General features: G+C 40.9%; 1 protein-coding gene across 20 annotated transcripts in view; it reads left to right on the top strand.

Annotated features, from left to right (window-relative positions):
• Nucleotides 1-18,183, top strand: part of myo18ab (myosin XVIIIA b) — a 289,512-nt gene that overhangs the window by 227,039 nt on the left and 44,290 nt on the right. For all 20 annotated transcript variants that reach the window (XM_072589711.1, XM_072589710.1, XM_072589709.1 and 17 more), the window contains 2 exons: nt 8,172-8,276; nt 14,477-14,623. In XM_072589711.1, coding sequence (XP_072445812.1) covers nt 8,172-8,276; nt 14,477-14,623 — 252 coding nt within the window. The remainder of the gene's footprint in view (nt 1-8,171; nt 8,277-14,476; nt 14,624-18,183) is intronic.

The raw sequence follows: 18,183 nt of genomic DNA, 5'->3' as shown, positions 1-18,183 counted from the left end.
CTGGAAAGAGGGCGCTGTTTCGATAAGATGGCACCACTTGAATTTTGCTGAGACTAAAGACCTGGTGAACCTCAGAACAACCAGTGCTATCAATAGCACTTTAAACTAAATAGTTGGGGTAGGGGAGTCAGCTGCATGGAAAATTGAAAAATCAAAGGTAAAGGAAAAGGTAAGATCACCAGTTACTACGAGATAAAAGGAAGGGACTGAATGAGTGAGTGACATATTGAACCAATGACAATAAAGGTCTAGGGAAACTCAGTGATCTAACAGACTTAAAGGCTTTGTATCATAATGCGTGAAGCATTCAGAATATGGCAGAGGAACTGGTGGGTCAAGAAAAACGCCATCCCTTAATTCCAATTTCTCCACCTCCACTCGATCTGTTCCCAGGATGACCAATTCCACCTCAAAGTCCCAGATGGCTACCTCCTTCCACGATTGCAACTTCCCTTCCCAAGTGGTTGACGATGCGTTCCTCCAGCGCATCTCCTCCACTTCAAGCGCCACCGCCCTTAAACACCATCCCTCCTAACGCAACAAGGACAAAAACCCCTCCCCGGTCCTCAACTTCCACTCCCCCAACCTCTGCATAGAACGCATCATCCTCTGCCACCTCCAAATGGACCCCACCGCAAGAGATATATTTCCCTCCCCACCCCTGTCAGCTTTCCGAAAAGACAATTCCCTACACAACTCCCTCGTCAGGTCCACATCCCCCACCAGCCCACACCCCACTCCTGGCACCTTTCTCTGCCACGACAGGAAGCGCAAAACCTGTGCCGAGACCACTCCCCTCACCCAAGGGGTCCTTCCACATCCGTCAGAAATTCAACTGTACCTCTACCAATGTTATCTACTGCATCCATTGAACCCGGTGTGGTCTCCTCTAGAGGATCGTTTCAGAGAACATCTCTGGGACGCCTGCACCCACCAACCCCACCGCTCATGGCTGAACACTTCAACTCCCCATCTGCCCTATCATCTTCTCCCTCACCTTCGTCCACCTATTGCTTTCCCAGCTACCTCTTCTCCCCCCCCCCCCCCCCCCCCCTCCCATTTATCTCTCAGCACTGACCCACAAGCCTCATTCCTAATGTAGGACTTATGTGAAACATTCTCCTGCTTCTAGGATACTGTCTGACCTGCTGTGCTTTTCCAACAATACATTCTCTACTCTGATCTCCGGCATCTGCAGTCCTCCCCTTCTCCTAAAGGAACTGATGGCATAAGTCGAGGTCACAAGGACTTCAAACGTTAAAAGTGGGGGGAGGGTCAGCAGAAGGTATTTGAAGGTTCCTGAACAAGTAATAGGACAGAAGAGTGTAACTTCAGACACAGCAGATAAAGGAACACAGTCAACACGGGACTATGAGTTTTGTATGTAAATAGAATCAGAGTTATGCAGAATGGAAACTCCCTTCAGTCCAACTCTTCTGTGCCAGCCAGATATCCCAAACAGATCTAGTCTCATTTGCTACTATTTGACCTATATCCCTGTAAACCCTTCCTTTTCATGTACCCATCCAGATGCCTTCTAAATGTTGTAATTGTACTTGCTCCCACCACCACCTCTGACAAATCATTCCATACAAGCACCACCCTTTGTGTGAAAAAGTTGCCTGTCAGGTTGCTTTTAAATCTTTCCCCTCTCACCTTAAACCTATGCGGTCTAGCTTTGGATTCCCAAATACCTTTGCTATTCATGCTAGCCATGCCTTTGGTGAATTTATAAACCTTTATAAGGTCACCCCTCAGCCTCTGACACTCCAGGACAACATGTCCCAGCCTATTCAACCTCTAGAGGTTGAAGAGTTGCAGATTGGTATGGCATAGTGTTATACCCAGCTGCTCACATGCATCAATCACCCAGTTGATGCTGATCCAAATAGATCAACGTTTGGATCAAATCACTCCTTTTGGTGTGTTCGATGGTTCTCCCTTGAATAAAACAAGGTAAATGGGCTTGTAGTGCAGATTGAAATTAGCAGGTGTGATCAAGATAGGGCACATTTCCTTGAACATTTAGTTCCCAATCAAAAGGGCAGGCAGATGGGCATAGAGTGTAGAGTTACCTTCATAATAAGAAATAAAACTAAATTGATAGCTAGAAGTGATATAGGGTTGGAAGGCATAGAATCTGTGTGGATAGAGTTGAGGAACCACAAAGGGAAACACATTATTTTGAGAGTTCTTACAGGCCTCCTAGCAATAGTCAAGATGTGGGACAGAAAATAAATCCGGCAATAGAGAAAGCATTTAAGAAAGGCAGTATTACAATACTCATGGTGAATTTCAATCTGCAGGTGGACTGGGACAATCACATTGCTAGAGGATCCCAAGAAAAGGGATTTTTTTTTAAATAATTTTTTTTTTGAACAGCCTTGTGTGGTAGAGGCTGGAGAACAGGCAATTCTGGGTTTAGTGATGTGTCATGGGATCGCATTACCTCATAATGACTTGAATAGAGAGCTTAAGGTATAGGAACCCCTAGCCAGAATGTGATAGAATTCACCCTGCAGTTTGAGAGTAAGAAGCATGAATCAGATGTAATGGTATTACAATTGAGTAAGGATGACCACCGAGACATGAAGGAGGAGCTTGCCAGAGTTTATTAGAATGGAGCCTAGCAGGGAAAATGTTGGAGCAGGAATGGCATGGGTTTCTACAGATAATTCAGGAGGCACAGCAGTAATTTATCCCAAGGAAAATGAAACATTCTAAGGGGAGGACAGGGCAACCGTGGCTGATAAAGGAAGTCAAGGGCAGCATAAATGCAAAAGAGAAAACATACGTTGTGGTGAAATTACTAGGATGATAGCCTTTAACAACCAGCAGGGGACAACTAAAAAAGCAATAAGTGTAGGGAAAAGATTAAATATGAGAGTAAGATAGGTAGTAATAAAAAGAAAGAGTTTTTTTGATATGCAAAAGGCAAGAATGGGCTTGGAAAATTGGAAAATGAGGCTGCAGAAGTAGTAATGGGAAACAAACAAATGGCAGAGGAACTGATTAGACGCTTGGCATCATACATCATAGTAGAAAACACCAGTCGCATACCAGTAACTCAAGAGAGTCAGGACTCCGAAGTGACTATAGTGACCATGACTAAGGAAAAGGTACTAGGGAAGTTGATCTGCAAACTTAGTATCCATTCCTCTGAAATTCACATCCAAATCATTTATATAAAAGGGCAAGAAGCAGTGGACCCAATGCTGATTCTTGTGACACACTGCTAGTCACAGGCCTCCAGTCCAAAAACTAACCCTCTTCCACCATCCTCTGACTCCTACCTTCAAGCCAATTTTATATTCAAGTGGCTAGCTCTCCCTGGATTCAATGTGATCTAACCCTTACTAACCAGTCTACCATGATGGACCTAGTTGAATGCCTTGAAGTCCATAGAGACAATATCCACCACTCTGCCTTCATCAATCTTCTTTGCCACTTATTTAAACTCAATCAAGTTAGTGAGACGCTATTTCCCATGCACAAAGCCATGTTGACTATCAGTAATCAGTCTTTGCCTTTCCAAATACATGTAAATCCTGTCTTTTAGAATCTCCTTCAACATCTTGCTCACCACTGATGTCAGACTCACCTGTCTATAGTTCTCTGGCTTTTCCTTACCACCCTTCTGAAATAAAGCACCACATTAACCTCTCATCTTCCAGCACCTAGCCCATTGCTACTAATGATAAAAATATATCAGCGAGGGGTGCAGCAATCACTTCCACAGCTTCCCACAACATCCTGGAATACACCTTTATGCATTTTAAGACACCACCACCTCTGTAATAGGGACACTTTTAAAGATATCACACAGATTCTATCCCTAGCTTCCTTAGTAGGAGAGACTAGGAACTAAGGGTACAGCTTCAGAGTATGAAGAAATGATCCTTCAGAACTGAGATGAGGAGGAATTTCTTTGCTCAGAGGGTGTTGAATCTGGGGAGCCCATTGCCACAGAAGGTCTTTGAGGCCAAGTCATTGAGCGAATTTGAGATGAAAATATATAGATTCCTGATGAGTAAGGGAATCAGCGGTTATGAGGAGAAGCCAGGAAAATGAGATTGAAAAATATCTCTGCCATTTGATTACAGCTGATAAAACTCAATGGGCTGAATGGCCTAATTCTGCACCTATATTTTATAGTCTTACTGACAAGAATTGCTAGTGTTAACGTCTGGTGAAGTCACACAAAATTTTATTTTGTTGCAGTTTTTAATGAGCTACTGAATGGAATTTAGCATTTTTTGGAATAATTGTGCAGTGTTCTATCCCAGGAGCTCAAAACTAGAAGGTATAATTTTAAAGTGAGAAGAGAAAGATTTAAAAGGTACCTGAGGGTGGTTCATATGTGGAGTGAACTGCCAGAGGAACTGATAGACGGAGATACAGTTACAACAATGAAAAGACATTTGCACATCTATATGAATAGAAAAGGTTTAGACGGATATGGACCAAATTCTGGATTAGTGGTGCTGGAAGAGCACAGCAGTTCAGGTAGCAGGACCAAATGCAGGCAAATGGAGCTAGCTTAGTTTGGAAAACTTAGTTGGCATGGACAAATTGTACTGAAGGGTCTCTTTCCATACTGTATTATTTTATTACTCTATGCTAATAGAGGCTTTTGTAATATTTTGTTTCATTTTACAACGATCTAACTAGTGTTCAAAACAAATTCTTTCTATGGTCGTTATTTCTACGCAGGTCAAGATACTGTTCAATTACTTTATAAGCAGAAATATTTTAGTTTGAATCTCACTTTTATTTGCATGAAATTCATATTGTCAGTTTATTACTCCTTACTCAGATTCAGACAAATTCTCAAAATACTGCCTTTTGTGAACATCCGTTATTTAGCTTACACATAAATTGAGAAAGCCTAATGATTTTCACAGCAGAACTTGCTTGATTTATTGATTCTTCTCAGAAATTAGTTCATATTGATTGACTAATTCTCTAACCTCCAGCAACTTCTTCCATCACATTGTATTATTTGGTAAACTGGGCACAAGATCATTTGATGATAAAATCCCTAAAGCCCTTATGCAAATTGCTTAGTGTTTGTTAGGTTAGTGTCAGCTCCTGGGCTTGCTAGTCGAGCACTTTACCAAGCAAAGCCATGGTCAATTACGGGAGAGGAGAATAAGAGAAATGATCTGAATTGTATAATGTAATTGTAATGCAGTGAATTGATGCCAGCATTTTTAGAGCCAATCCACTGCATGTCTTTGGTTGTTTCACCTGCGTCGAAAATCAAAAGGATATTGGACAGCACTGATGTACAAGTAGCCAATTTAGCACATTACATCTCTGCAAACTCAGTTGGAAATTCCAAATCTAATCCCATTGTTTTCAAATATCCTCTGGTTAAAATATCCAGGAAGTTGGTGGTGCGAAAGTAATTTATCTGAACAAGTAATCCAGAGGCTCAACTAACGCTGTGGAACTTGGATTCTAATTCCTGTATGGCAATTGGTGAGATTTAAAATCTAATAATAAATCTGGAATTCAAAGCTAGTCACAGTAAGGGTGGCAACTATCATCAACAGTTGCCAAACATCCTTTAGGGAAGGAAATCAGCCATCCTTACCCAGTCTGGCCTACACTTGTCTCCAGGTCCACAGCAATGTGGCTGATTTTCGCTCACCCTCCAAAATGGCTTAGCAAGCTACTCAGTCCAAGGCCAATTGGAGATGGGCAACAGATTCTGGCTTTGTCCATGTCAACCATATTCCGTGAAAGAATTTAAAAAACAAGTAACTTCTCTTTAAATTACTTTGTGGTTCTGCCACAACAACTGCCGTTAACGACGAATTCCATGTTCCAACAAACCTTTCTGTAAACCAATTTTTCGAGTTCTTAGCCAAATTTTAAGTTGAATAACTCTCGAGACCAATGTACTTAACCTTGTACTTTACCATTGTGTTTTTATTTTAAAACTGCCATTTCTAAAAACCTCGAGCCTTTTCTGCTCTTGTAAATACACGTCTTGTACAGCACAGGTTCATTATCCCTAGCATTCAGGTGAATGTATAATACATTTCTGAATGCCTCTAACATCCTTTCCATAAAGAGTGCCCAAAGCTACACAGTGCCTTAGCTACAGTTAAAGTAATGTTCAATACAGAATTAGAGCTTATTCTTTGTTTTTGTAACCGTTCGTTTAAAATCCTCATTTGCAGTTGACCTTTCTATTATCTTTATTTACTTTCACTGACATTTTAAGAAAAGATATATTGCAGCCCTGAGATCTCAGTTCTCTTAAAAATATTCGCTTTACACTTCGCCATGTTAAATTGTATCTTCTACCCATTTCAAATGTACTGAATCGATAACATTCCTTTATGTCATTACAGTGTCTATTATTATAGTTATTACAGACAATATCTGTACAAACAAGGAATTTAGTTTTCACCCACTTTTTAACCTGAGGATTATATTTATTTTATACTCTCTTCACCTTGGTTTTAAAAATTCATCCCTTCATCTGTCTACCTTTTCTGTGAAATTGTTTTGCGCGAGCTATTAACTCACTGAACTTCTCCTTTTGCTAACACCCTTGCATTTGATTACTTATCATTTTACATTCTTATGTTAAGTCTGATCTCCTACTTTCACAGCTGTTTACCTTGTTTCATTCATGCATCTAATGAAGTAATATGTCTTTGCGTAAAGTACCAGATCTGGAATGAAGTCCTGAATATGCTGTTAAAAGGTTTGAACCACTTGGACCATATTCTACCTCCTACCAAAGATTCAATATAATTTCCTAGACCATTTACAACCTCATCACCTCAGTGGATCTCCCACCCACAGCTTCCAACCTCGTTCGGGAACCCTGAACTGTCCGGTACTATTTCCTACCAAAGATTCAAACAAATCTGAATGTCCCAGCCTATTGTCTAAGCCTGTTCCTGCCCCCCTGAATTCATCTCCACGTGCCTTGTACTGTCCTATCCCTCCGGTCCAGGAACTCCCCACATACGATAGGGACACTACCCATGTCCTCCAAGACTTGCATTTCCCCCGGCCCTCAACGCCTCATCTTCACCATGGACACCCAGTACCGAAACACCTCTATCTGCCATGGCGAGGGCCTCCAAGCACTCAGTTTCTACTTCTCCTGTCGTCCCCACCAGTACCTCTCCACTGACACACACACATTTGTTTGGCTGAGCTGGTTCTCCCCCTCAATTTCTCCTTTGAATCCTCCCACTTCCTCCAGATGAAAAGGGTAACCATGGGCATCCATACGGGCCTCAGCTATGCCTGTTTCTTTGGCTTTTACGTGGGACAGTCCATCTTTCGCAGTTACACCAGCACCATTCCACACCTTTTCCTCCGCAACGTTGATGACTGCTCCCACAAGGAGACTGAACAGGTCATGAACTTCACCAACACATTCCACCCCGACCTTAAGTTCACCTGGACCATCTCCGACACCTCCCTCCCCTTCCTGGACCTCTCCATCTCCATTAACGGTGACCAACTCAACACTGACGTCTTTAACAAACCCACTGACTCCTACAACTATCTGGTCTACACCACTTCCCACCCCTCCCACTGTGTATAAACACTATCCCTTATTCTCAATTCCTCCGCCTCTGCCACATCTGCTCCCAGGAGGACGAGTTCCACGACAGAACATACCCAGATGGCCTCTGGTTCATCGACTGCAATTTCCCCTCCCAAGTGGTCGATGATGCCCTCCAGCACATCTCATCGTAAGGCAAACAGCAGATGATTGGGCCAAGGGAACTATGTTAAGGAACTCCAATAGTGATGTGGATATGTGCTGGTCAGCCTCTAACAACCATAACCATCGTCCTTTGTAGGTATGACTCCAACCAATGGGAGATTTCTTTTCCCCCCAATTTGCATTGAATCCAATTTTGCAAGGGCTCCTAATAGCCACTTTTGCCAAATGCTGCTTTGAAGTGAAGGGCAAGTCCATTTTATACACAACACTATCTTACAAAGATTAGATACAGGTATTTGGATAACTGATCATGAAGGTGTTTGAATTTAAACTCCGTGTCAGTGTGTGTTGCTTTACATTAAAGATACCTCTAAATAGTTGAATAAAATCAACTTGTTTACTTGAAAAATCAACTATGACAGCTTGAATTCTAATATTGTTGTGCTTATGTTTCTTTTATCAGTTAAAACAATTTGAACTGCAGTTGGAAGAGGAATATGATGAGAAACAGAAAATTCTGAGAGAGAAGAGAGATCTGGAGAACAAATTGTCTACAGTCAGTGAGCAGGTAATGCTTAGAAAAAGATGCAAAAATGATATCTTTTCAGAATTGAACAACTGGATGCAATTTTGTGACTTTTTATTTCTTGAATAACCTAAAGCAATATTCATATTTGCTGGTTAAGGTATTAACATTAACAGACCTCTTCACTGGTTCCTCTGGTGTATAAGCACAAATGTGGACTGTTGGCCCTAATAGCTTCCTCCTCCTATGCATTCTTGTGTTTAAAAGTAGTCCAACTCTAAAGAAAGTAAGTGACTTGGAATATGTACTGGAATAGACTCCATTCCCAAACACAATTGACTGTTGAACGGTCCCAGCAAGAGGCCCACTTTGAAAGCTGGATCTTAACACCATAGAGTCATAGGGTTAAGGTGGGAAATAATGTATTAGGGAGGATATTAGAGTAATGGTAACATCACTGGCTGAGGCTAAACCTCTGGGGACATGGGTTCAAACCCAACCCACCACAATAACTGTTGAAATTTAAATTCAATTAATAAATCTGGTCTATAAAGCTAGATTTTTCATTGTGATATGAGAAATATCGATTGCTACAAAATACCATTTGGTTCACAGATATCCTTTACTTGGTCTGACCTATATGTCACTCCCAAGTCATGAAAATGCAGGGAGAACTAGCCATTTGGATACAGAATTCGCTCAAAGGTAGAAGACAAAGGGTGGTGATGGAGGGTTGTTTTTCAGACTGGAGGCCTGTGACCAGTGGAGTGCCACAAGGATCGGTGCTGGGTCCTCTACTTTTTGTCATTTACATAAATGATTTGGATGCGAGCATAAGAGCTACAGTTAGTAGGTTTGCAGATGACACCAAAATTGGAGCTGTAGTGGACGGCGAAGAGGGTTACCTCCGATTACAACAGGATCTTGACAATGGGCTGAGAAGTGGCAGGTGGAGTTTAATTCGGATAAATGAGAGGTGCTGCATTTTGGGAAAGCAAATCATAGCAGGACTTATACACTTAATGGTAAGGTCCTAGGGAGTGTTGCTGAACAAACAGACCTTGGAGTGCAGGTTCATAGCTCCTTGAAAGTGGAGTCACAGGTAGATCGGATAGTGAAGGCAGCGTTTAGTATGCTTTCCTTTGTTGGTCAGGGTATTGAGTACAGGAGTTGGGAGGTCATGTTGCGGCTGTACAGGACATTGGTTAGGCCACTATTGGAATATTGTGTGCAGTTCTGGTCTCCTTCCCTATCAGCAAGATGTTGTGAAACTTGAAAGGGTTCAGAAAAGATTTACAAAGATGTTGCCATGGTTTGGAGGGTTTGAGCTATAGGGAGAGGCTAAACAGGCTGGGGCTGTTTTTTCCTGGAGTGTCTGAGGCTGAGGGGTGACCTTACAGAAGTTTACAAAATAATGAGGGGCATGGATAGGGTAAATAGGCAAAGTCTTTACCCTGGGGTCGGGGAGTCCAGAACTAGAGGGCATAAGTTTAGGGTGAGGGGGGAAGGATATAAGAGAGACCTAAGGGGCAACTTTTTCACACAGAAGGTGGTACAGGTTTGGAATGAGCTGCCAGAGGAAGTGGTGGAGGCTAGAGCAATTGCAACATTTAAGAGGCATTTGGATGGATAAATGAATAGGAAGGTTTTGGAGGGATATGGGCCGGGGTCCTGGCAGGTGGGACTAAATTGGGTTGGGATATCTGGTTGGCATGGACTGGTTGGACTGAAGGGTCTGTTTCCATGCTGTACATTTCTATGACTATGACTCTCTGTCTCTGAAGTGACTGAGCAAGCCACTCAGTTCTTGGCTGTTTCAAGATAGACAATACATGTTGTGCTAGCAATGCCCATTTCCCTTAAAACAAATAAAGAATACACCAGAGCAGATCACCAGCTCCAGAAGTGTGCAATAACAGGTAAGCCAAATGGGCTCTGGACCAGATGAAGGACAAATCCATCCATCAGAGGATGGGATCAAATGTACCTTCTAAATTTTTTTTAGATTTTTAGATTCCCTACAGTGTGGAAACAGGCCCTTCGGCCCAACAAGTCCATGCCAACTCTCCGAAGAACAGCCTACCCAAACCTCCCCTACGTTTACTCCTGACTAATGCACCTAACACTACGGGCAATTCAGGATGGCCAAATCACCTAACCTGCACATCTTTGTGACTGTGGGAGGAACCGAAGCACCCAGAGGAAACCCACGCAGACACTGGGAGAATGTGCAAACTCCACACAGACAGTTGCCCAAGGCGGGAATTGAACCCAGGTCTCTGGCGCTGTAAGGCAATAGTGCTAACCGCTGAGCCACCATGCCATCCCAAATTGTGTGGCCCTTTTGAATGTTTGCACATAATTGGACTTGCATGGTAAAATATAAAATAGACAGGCAGGAGGCTGGAAGAACACAGTAAGCCAGGCAGCATCAGGAAGTGGAGAAGTCAACGTTTCTGGTGTAACCCTTCTTCCAGCCTCCTGCCTGTCTACTTTGGATTCCAGCGTCTGCAGTTTTATTGTCTCTAATAAATAAATAGGGCTGGCTTGTGCATAGGCTACATATGCACTTCTGAAATATCAAGCAACCATCTTGATAGGATCCAGTGTGACAATGGCACATTTTGTTCCTCTAGGCTCCAGGAAAACATTCTTCTGTCAGGTTCACAAATATAGATTAAAGTTTATCTACTAGTCTCACATTGGGCTGGATCCTGAACTGATTTTTTTTGAAGAAGTACTGAAGAGGATTGATTAGGGTAGAGTGGTGGACGTGATCTACATGGACTTCAGTAAGGCATTCAGCAAGGTTCTTCATGGTAGACTGGTTAGCAAGGTTCGATCTCATGGAATACAGGGAGAACTAGCCATTGGATACAGAACTGGCTCAAAGGTAGAAGACAGAGGATGATGGTGGAGGGTTGTTTTTCAGACTGGATGCCTGTGATCAGTGGTGTGTCACAAGGATTGGTGCTGGATCCACTACTTTTGTCATTTATATAAATGATTTAGATGTGAACGTAGGAGGTATAGTTAGTACGTTTGCAGATGACACCAAAACTGGAGGTTGTAGTATACAGTGAAGAAGGTTACCTCAGAGTACAGCATGATCTTGATCAGATGAGCGAATGGGCAGGTGGAGTTTAACTTAGATAAATGTGAGGTGCTTATGCAGTTAATGATAAGGTCCTAAGGAGTGTTGCTCAACAAAGAGATCTTGGAGTGTGGGTAAGATGAAGAACAAATAGGGAGAGTTTACTGAATACAATAGCGCTAGCAATCTGAGGTGTACTTGTTTTAATGCGAGCAGTATGACAAATAAGGCAGACAAATTTAGGGCTTGGATTAATACATATAACAATGATGTTGTAGCTATTACAGAGACTTGGTTGAGAGGGGCAAGATTGGTAGCTTAATGTTGTGGGATTTAGATATTTCTGGTGAGATAGGGGTATAAAAGAGATGGGGAAGTTGCATTACTGATAAGGGAGAACATCACAGCTGTACTGAGGGAGGACACCTTTGAGGCCTTATCTGGTGAGGCCATGTAGGTAGAGCTCAGGAATAGGAATGGTGGAATCATTTTGGGATTATACTACAGGCCTTCCAACAACCTATGGATGATAGAGGTACAGAAATGTTAACTAATTATGGAAAAATGTAAAACACCAAGGGTTGTTGTGCTGGGTGATTTTAGCTTCTCTATATTGACTGGGACTTGCTTAGTGCCAGGGCTTGGATGGAGGAGAAATTTTGTTCGATGTATCCTGAAGATTTTTTGAAATAACATATAAATAGTCCAACTAGGGAAGGAGTCATGCTGGACCTGATATTGGCGAATGAGCCTGACCAGGTGATCAGAATTTCAGTGAGGGAGCATTTTGGGGACAGTGATCATAATTCTGTAAGTTTTGGGTTATAGATAAGGACAAGTGTAGTCCCCTAGTGAAAGTGCTAAATTGGGGGAAGGCTAACTACCACGATATTAGGCAAGAACTGGGAAATGTAGATTGGGAGCAGCTATTTGAGAGTAAATGCATATCTGGTATGCAGGAATCTTTTAAAAGTCAGTTGATTAGGGTTCAGGGCCAACATGTTCGTGTGAAAAGCATGGCAAGATTTGGGAATCTTGGGTGATGAGAAATTGAGAGCTTAGTCAAAAAGAAAAAAGTATATATCGAGTTGAGGAAACTGAAGACAGACAGAGCCTTCAAAGAACACAAAAAAATTCAAACAAAGAATTGGAAGGGGCCATGAAATGCTCTTGGCAGACTGGATTAAGAAAAATCCCAAGCTATTTTATGCATATATAAGGAACAAGAGGTCGTGAAAGAATAGGTCCACCCAAGGACAAAGGAGGGAACTTATGCTGGAGCTGGAGGAAGTTGGTGAGGTTCTTAATGAATATTTTACATCAATGTTCACAAAGGAGAAGGACAGGGTGTATGATGAGGGGTGCGTTGATATTCTAGGGCATGCCATTATTAAAAAGAGGGAGATATTGGATGTTTTGAAAAGCATTAAGGTAGACATTCTGCAAGACCTGATGGGATCTATCCCAGAATGCTGAGGGAGGCAGGTGAGGAAATTGCCAGGACCTTGTACAAAACCTTTGTCGTCTCTTTAGTCATAGGAAAAGTCTCAGACCACTGGACGATAGCCAACATTGTTCTTTTGTTTAAGAAGACCATGAGGTAATCTGGGAATTTATTGGCCAATGAACCTTACATTAGTGGTAGGAAAGTTATTGGAGAAGATTCTTAGTTGTAGGATTTAATTACATTTGAAAAACGTATGTACTTATTAGCGATAGGCAGCATGGCTTTGTGCAAGGAGGGCCGTGTCTCACAAATTTGATTAAATTTCTTGAGGAAGTGACAAAGGTGATTGATGAAACCAGGGTGGTAAATGATGTCTATATGGACTTTAGCAAGGCCATGACAAGGTCCTTCATGGCCGACAGTTACAAAATATGAATTCCCATGGGATCCTCAGTGAGCTGGTAAGGTAGATACAGAGCTAACTCTGTCATAGAAGACAGAGCAATAGTGGAAGGGAAATTTCAGATGGGAGATCTGTGACCAGCGGTGTTCCACAGTGATCAGTGTTGAGACTCTTGTTTTTTGTCATATATACAAATGATTTGGAAGAGAATGTAGGTTGTCTGATGCGTAAGTTTGCATACGACACAAAAGTTTGGGGGAACCATGTATAGTGAGGAGGATTGCTAGAGGATAAAGCAGGATATATAGATAGACTGGAAACTTGGGAGGTGAAATGACTGATGGAGTTTAATTTGGATAAATGTGAGGTGATGCATTTTGGGTGATCGAATGCAGGAAAGAAGTATACAGTAAATGGCAGAACCTTTTAGCAGTGTTAACATGCAGAGGATCCTTGGTGTATAGGTCCACACTTCCCTGAAAGTGGCAACACAAGTTGATATGGCATGCTTGCCTTCATCATTTGGGTCACTAATCTAAAAATTTGACAAGTCATTTGCAGCTATTTAGAACTTTAGTCAGGCCACATTTGGAGTATTGTGTACATTTCTGTTTGCTACACTACAAGAAGGATGTGCAAACTTTGGAGAGGGTACAGAAACTATTTAGTAGGATTTGCCTCGTTTGGAGGGCATTACCTATGAGGAGAGATTAGACAAACTTGATTTGTTTTCATGAATGTCGAAGAATGAGGGGCAATTTAATAAAAGTTCACAAAATTATAAGAGGCATGGATAGTTGGAGCCTTTTTCTCGGGATAGTAATATCAAATACTTGTGGTATTGGTTTAAGGTAAACGGAGGTAAGTTTAAAGGAGATATGAGAAGAAGATTTTGTACACACAGGGTGGTAAGTGCCTCGAATGTGCTGCCAGAGGAGGTAATGGAGGTGGATGCAATAGCAACATTTAAAAGGCATCTTGATAAATAGGCAAGGAATAGGGGGATACAGACCGTGCAGAAACAAAAGATTTTTAGCTTAGAAAGGCGTCACGTGCCAGCATTGTCTTGGTACGCTGAAGAGCCTGATCCTGTGCTGTGCTTCTTTGTTCTTTTTAGAACAATAATTTCTGAGGAGTATTCATTATTAAATTGCTGAAAACAGAACATTAGCATGGCCGTTTTACAATTAGATGATGCTAGTTGTTTTTAATTTTTAGGGTGCTGCAAGAAGTTTAAATCTCTATTTGCAAACTTTTCCTAGGATTTTGCTCGCTTTTGTTTTTTTTTAAAAAACTAGGTTAGTGAACGAGACTTTGAAACTGAAAAGAGACTGCGTAAGGATCTTCGACGGACAAAAGCCCTTCTAGCTGATGCACAAATAATGCTGGATCACTTAAAGAATAATGCACCCAGCAAACGGGAAATTGCACAGTTGAAAAACCAGGTAAGACTTCTTTTTTTTTTCATCATTTTAAGCTCTAGCTTCTCAAAGTTATAAAATACTGTTGGTCAATATTACTGTTTTGTGGAAGATCATTCCTGAAGTTAATAAGATAAAATTAATCATTGATGAAAAACTGAAGAGCAGAAGAAACCCATTTGGTTCCTTGAGCCTGCTCTGCCATTTAATAAGATCATGGCTGCTCTGATTGTAATTTGAAAGTTGCCACCTTCCCCCAATACCCTTTCACCACTCCTCTATTTCATCCATATTTTATCCACCACTGCCTTAAAAATATTCAAAGACTCTGCTTACCCCATCTTTTGAAGGAAGAGTGTTCCAAAGACATTCAACTCTGAGGAAAACATTTTTCTTCAACCCTGCCTTAATTGGGCAACCTATTATTTTTAAACAATGATTCCTATTTCTAGATTATCCCCCATAAGAATGAATACCCTTCCCACATCAATCATGTCATGCCCTCTCAGGCTTTTATGTTTCAGTCAAGTAACCTTATGCAACTCCAGTCGATACAAGCCTAACCTGTCCAACCATTCCTCAAAAGACAGACACTGCCCATTTCAGATATTAATCTTGTAAATCTTCACACAACTGCTTCTTACAGATGTAAATCCTTCCTTGAATAAGGAGACCATTGCTATACACTGAGCTCCATATTGGTCCCACTAGTACCTGAAGCATAACCTCCCTGCTTCTGTATTTCCTGATGAAGGACTCCGGCCCGAAACGTAGATTTTCCTGCTCCTCAGATGCTGCCTGACCTGCTGTGCTTTTCCAACAACACTCTCAACTTTGTATTCCTTTCCCTTTGCAATAAATGATAATATTCTATTAGTTTTCCTTATTACCTGCTGTATCTGAACACTAGTTTGTGATTAATGACAGAGGACATTCAGATCCATCTAAACCTTAGATCTATGCAATCTCTCACCATTCAGATAAGGTTGTTTCTATTTTATTCTTCCTGTCCAAAATAGGTAATTTCATATTTTCTCACATTATACATCATTTTCTAATCTTTGGCTAATCACTTAAATTAATGATATTTCTTCGAAATCTCCTTGTATCCTCTTCATAGCTTATTTTCCTACCCATCTTTTGTGTTTTCAACAAATTTTACAATCATACCTTTCGTCGCTTCATCCAAGTAATAAATGTGAATTGTAAATAGTTGAGGTCCCAGCACTGATCCCTGCAGCCTACCATTCATCACATCTTGCCCATCAAAAAAAAGACCCATTTATGTCTACTGTGTTTCTTGCTAATCTATCAATGCCAATGTTTCCCCCTTCGCCATGAGCTTTTTTATTCTGCAATAACCTTTGATCCAAGTAGACATTTAATGAGGCATCACATCAAAGTACAGTACAGCTACTAGTTCCCCTTCATCCACAATATGCTGCTACTTCAAAGAGCTCCAATAAATTAGTTGAATGTAACTTCCCTTTCATAAGACCATCTACTTGATTACCTTGACTTTTTCTAAGTATACTGTTATGACACCTTCAATAATAGCTTCTAATATTTTCCCATAAATGGTAAGTTAATGGTCATGTGGTTTCCTGCAACCTTTCCCCAATTGTAAGTAACATAAGCAGAGATCTGTTAAGTGGCAGAATCTGTGTTTCTTTTTAACTCGAGCAATATGGATATTGCTGGTATATTAGAATTTATTGCCTATCCTAAGGCGGGGCTGCACTGGTTCAAGTAGACACCGCATTACAACCTTCTCAAGGGGAACCAGGGGTGGGCAACAAATGCTGGCCAACCAACAACCCACATTCCATGAGTGAACAAAAAAAAATTTGCCTTGCAAAGGTACTGGCTAAATTACATTCCATATGGTGTGGGTGTGCCATCGGCACTATTATGTAGGGAATACTAGGACTTTGACCCAGCAACAGTGAAGGAATGATAGTATATCTGAGTTCAGTGGGGAATTTTCAGGTAATGGTATTCCTGTCTGTCGACTGCCCTGGTTCTTTGTGGTCAAGGCTGCAAGTTTGGAAAGTTATTTAAAAGAAGCTTTAGTAATTTGCTTCAGTGCCTCTTTCGATGGTACCAGTGATGGACGGAATGAATGTTTAAGGTGGTGGATGATGTGCCAGTCATATGGAGAGTATTGCTTCTGATGGTGTACTCATCCAGGCAAGTAGTGCATATTCTATCACATGCGTGACTTCTGTCTTACAGCTAGCAGGAAAGCTGTGGAATAACAAGGTCATGTGATTGCCTGCGAATACTGAGCTTCTTGCTTGCGCAGGGTGCCACAGTATTTATGTCGTTCATTACTTAAATTTTGTCTCAACAATAATCCAAGGATATTAATTGACGGGAGTGGCTCAGCAAAGATAATTCTGTTGTATGTCAAGGAAAAGTTCTTTGACTTACATGTTGAAGATGGCCATTTGTATGGTATGAATATTAAATATCACTTGACTCAAGTTGATGCCTTTCTGAAGTAGAAATATGCAAGATTCTCAATAATCTTAGATTTTATTTTTTATCTGATTGTTATGTGTTCTGTAACTTCTTTAAGCAGCAGCTCCGGTATGTTTTGGTGGATTATGATTTATGTAGACCGATAAAAGATAAATTACCAAAATAAATAATTGGTATCCTAAAGAATACATTGAAGCTAGTTCTCTGACAGTTTTTCTAACATGTATGCTATAATTTCAATGAAAAGGCAACCAGAATATTGAGAAAATAAAATGTCGTCATTTAAGACCATAAGATCTGCCAAAAATAAATCTTTAAAAAGAGGTAACCCCTCCATGGAGAATATTTAATATTCCTTGATGAGCAATATAAAAAAAAGAAAGAACAATCCATCAGAGTTTTTTATTTAATTCCAGGCCAGCAATCTCCATCACTTTCTTCATGATGCTTTAGGAAACAAATGAAAAACTCTTATACGCTTTCACAGTTTGTTCATGGATGATTGTCTTATGAGATCTGCAAATGTTAACGTCCTCACAATAAGCCTATGAGATTAATTAATGGTATTCTCTGTATCAATGCATAATGCTGAGATATATACATTTATTCTAGTGTTTAAGATAATTGTATTCTCAAAGAATGGGGAAATGAGGCAAGGCAAAACTAATCTAGAAAAATATTTCTGGTATTGAAAACACTTCTTAATTACATTATGTTAATCTCAGAACCTGCTCTGTCATCCAACAAGATCATGGCTGATCTTCGATCTCAACTGTATTCCTACACTATCCTCTGATCCCTTGATATTTTTGCGTAGAAATCTATTGATCTCAGTCTTGAGGTTGCTTAGAGTTTGCCCCAGAGATTTGTGTAGGCTCCAAAAGGACTCTCATCTCGTTCTCTACCAGGGAACATCATTCCTGCATCTTTCCATTCGATCCCTGCAAACAGATTTTTATGTTTGAAAGTGATTACGTCTTTTTTTCTAACTCCAAAGGTTATAGCCCTTCTATATAATCTTCCTTCACAGGACATTCTCTACATCCCAGGAACTAGTTTGGTGAATTTTGTTTTTACATTCCCTCCATAGCAATTTTATC

This window comes from Chiloscyllium punctatum, chromosome 19, assembly GCF_047496795.1.
Source record: "Chiloscyllium punctatum isolate Juve2018m chromosome 19, sChiPun1.3, whole genome shotgun sequence".
Classification (NCBI taxonomy): Eukaryota; Metazoa; Chordata; class Chondrichthyes; order Orectolobiformes; family Hemiscylliidae; genus Chiloscyllium; species Chiloscyllium punctatum.
Note: the sequence above shows the minus strand (reverse complement) of the source record. Positions and strands in the feature narration are given on the sequence as shown.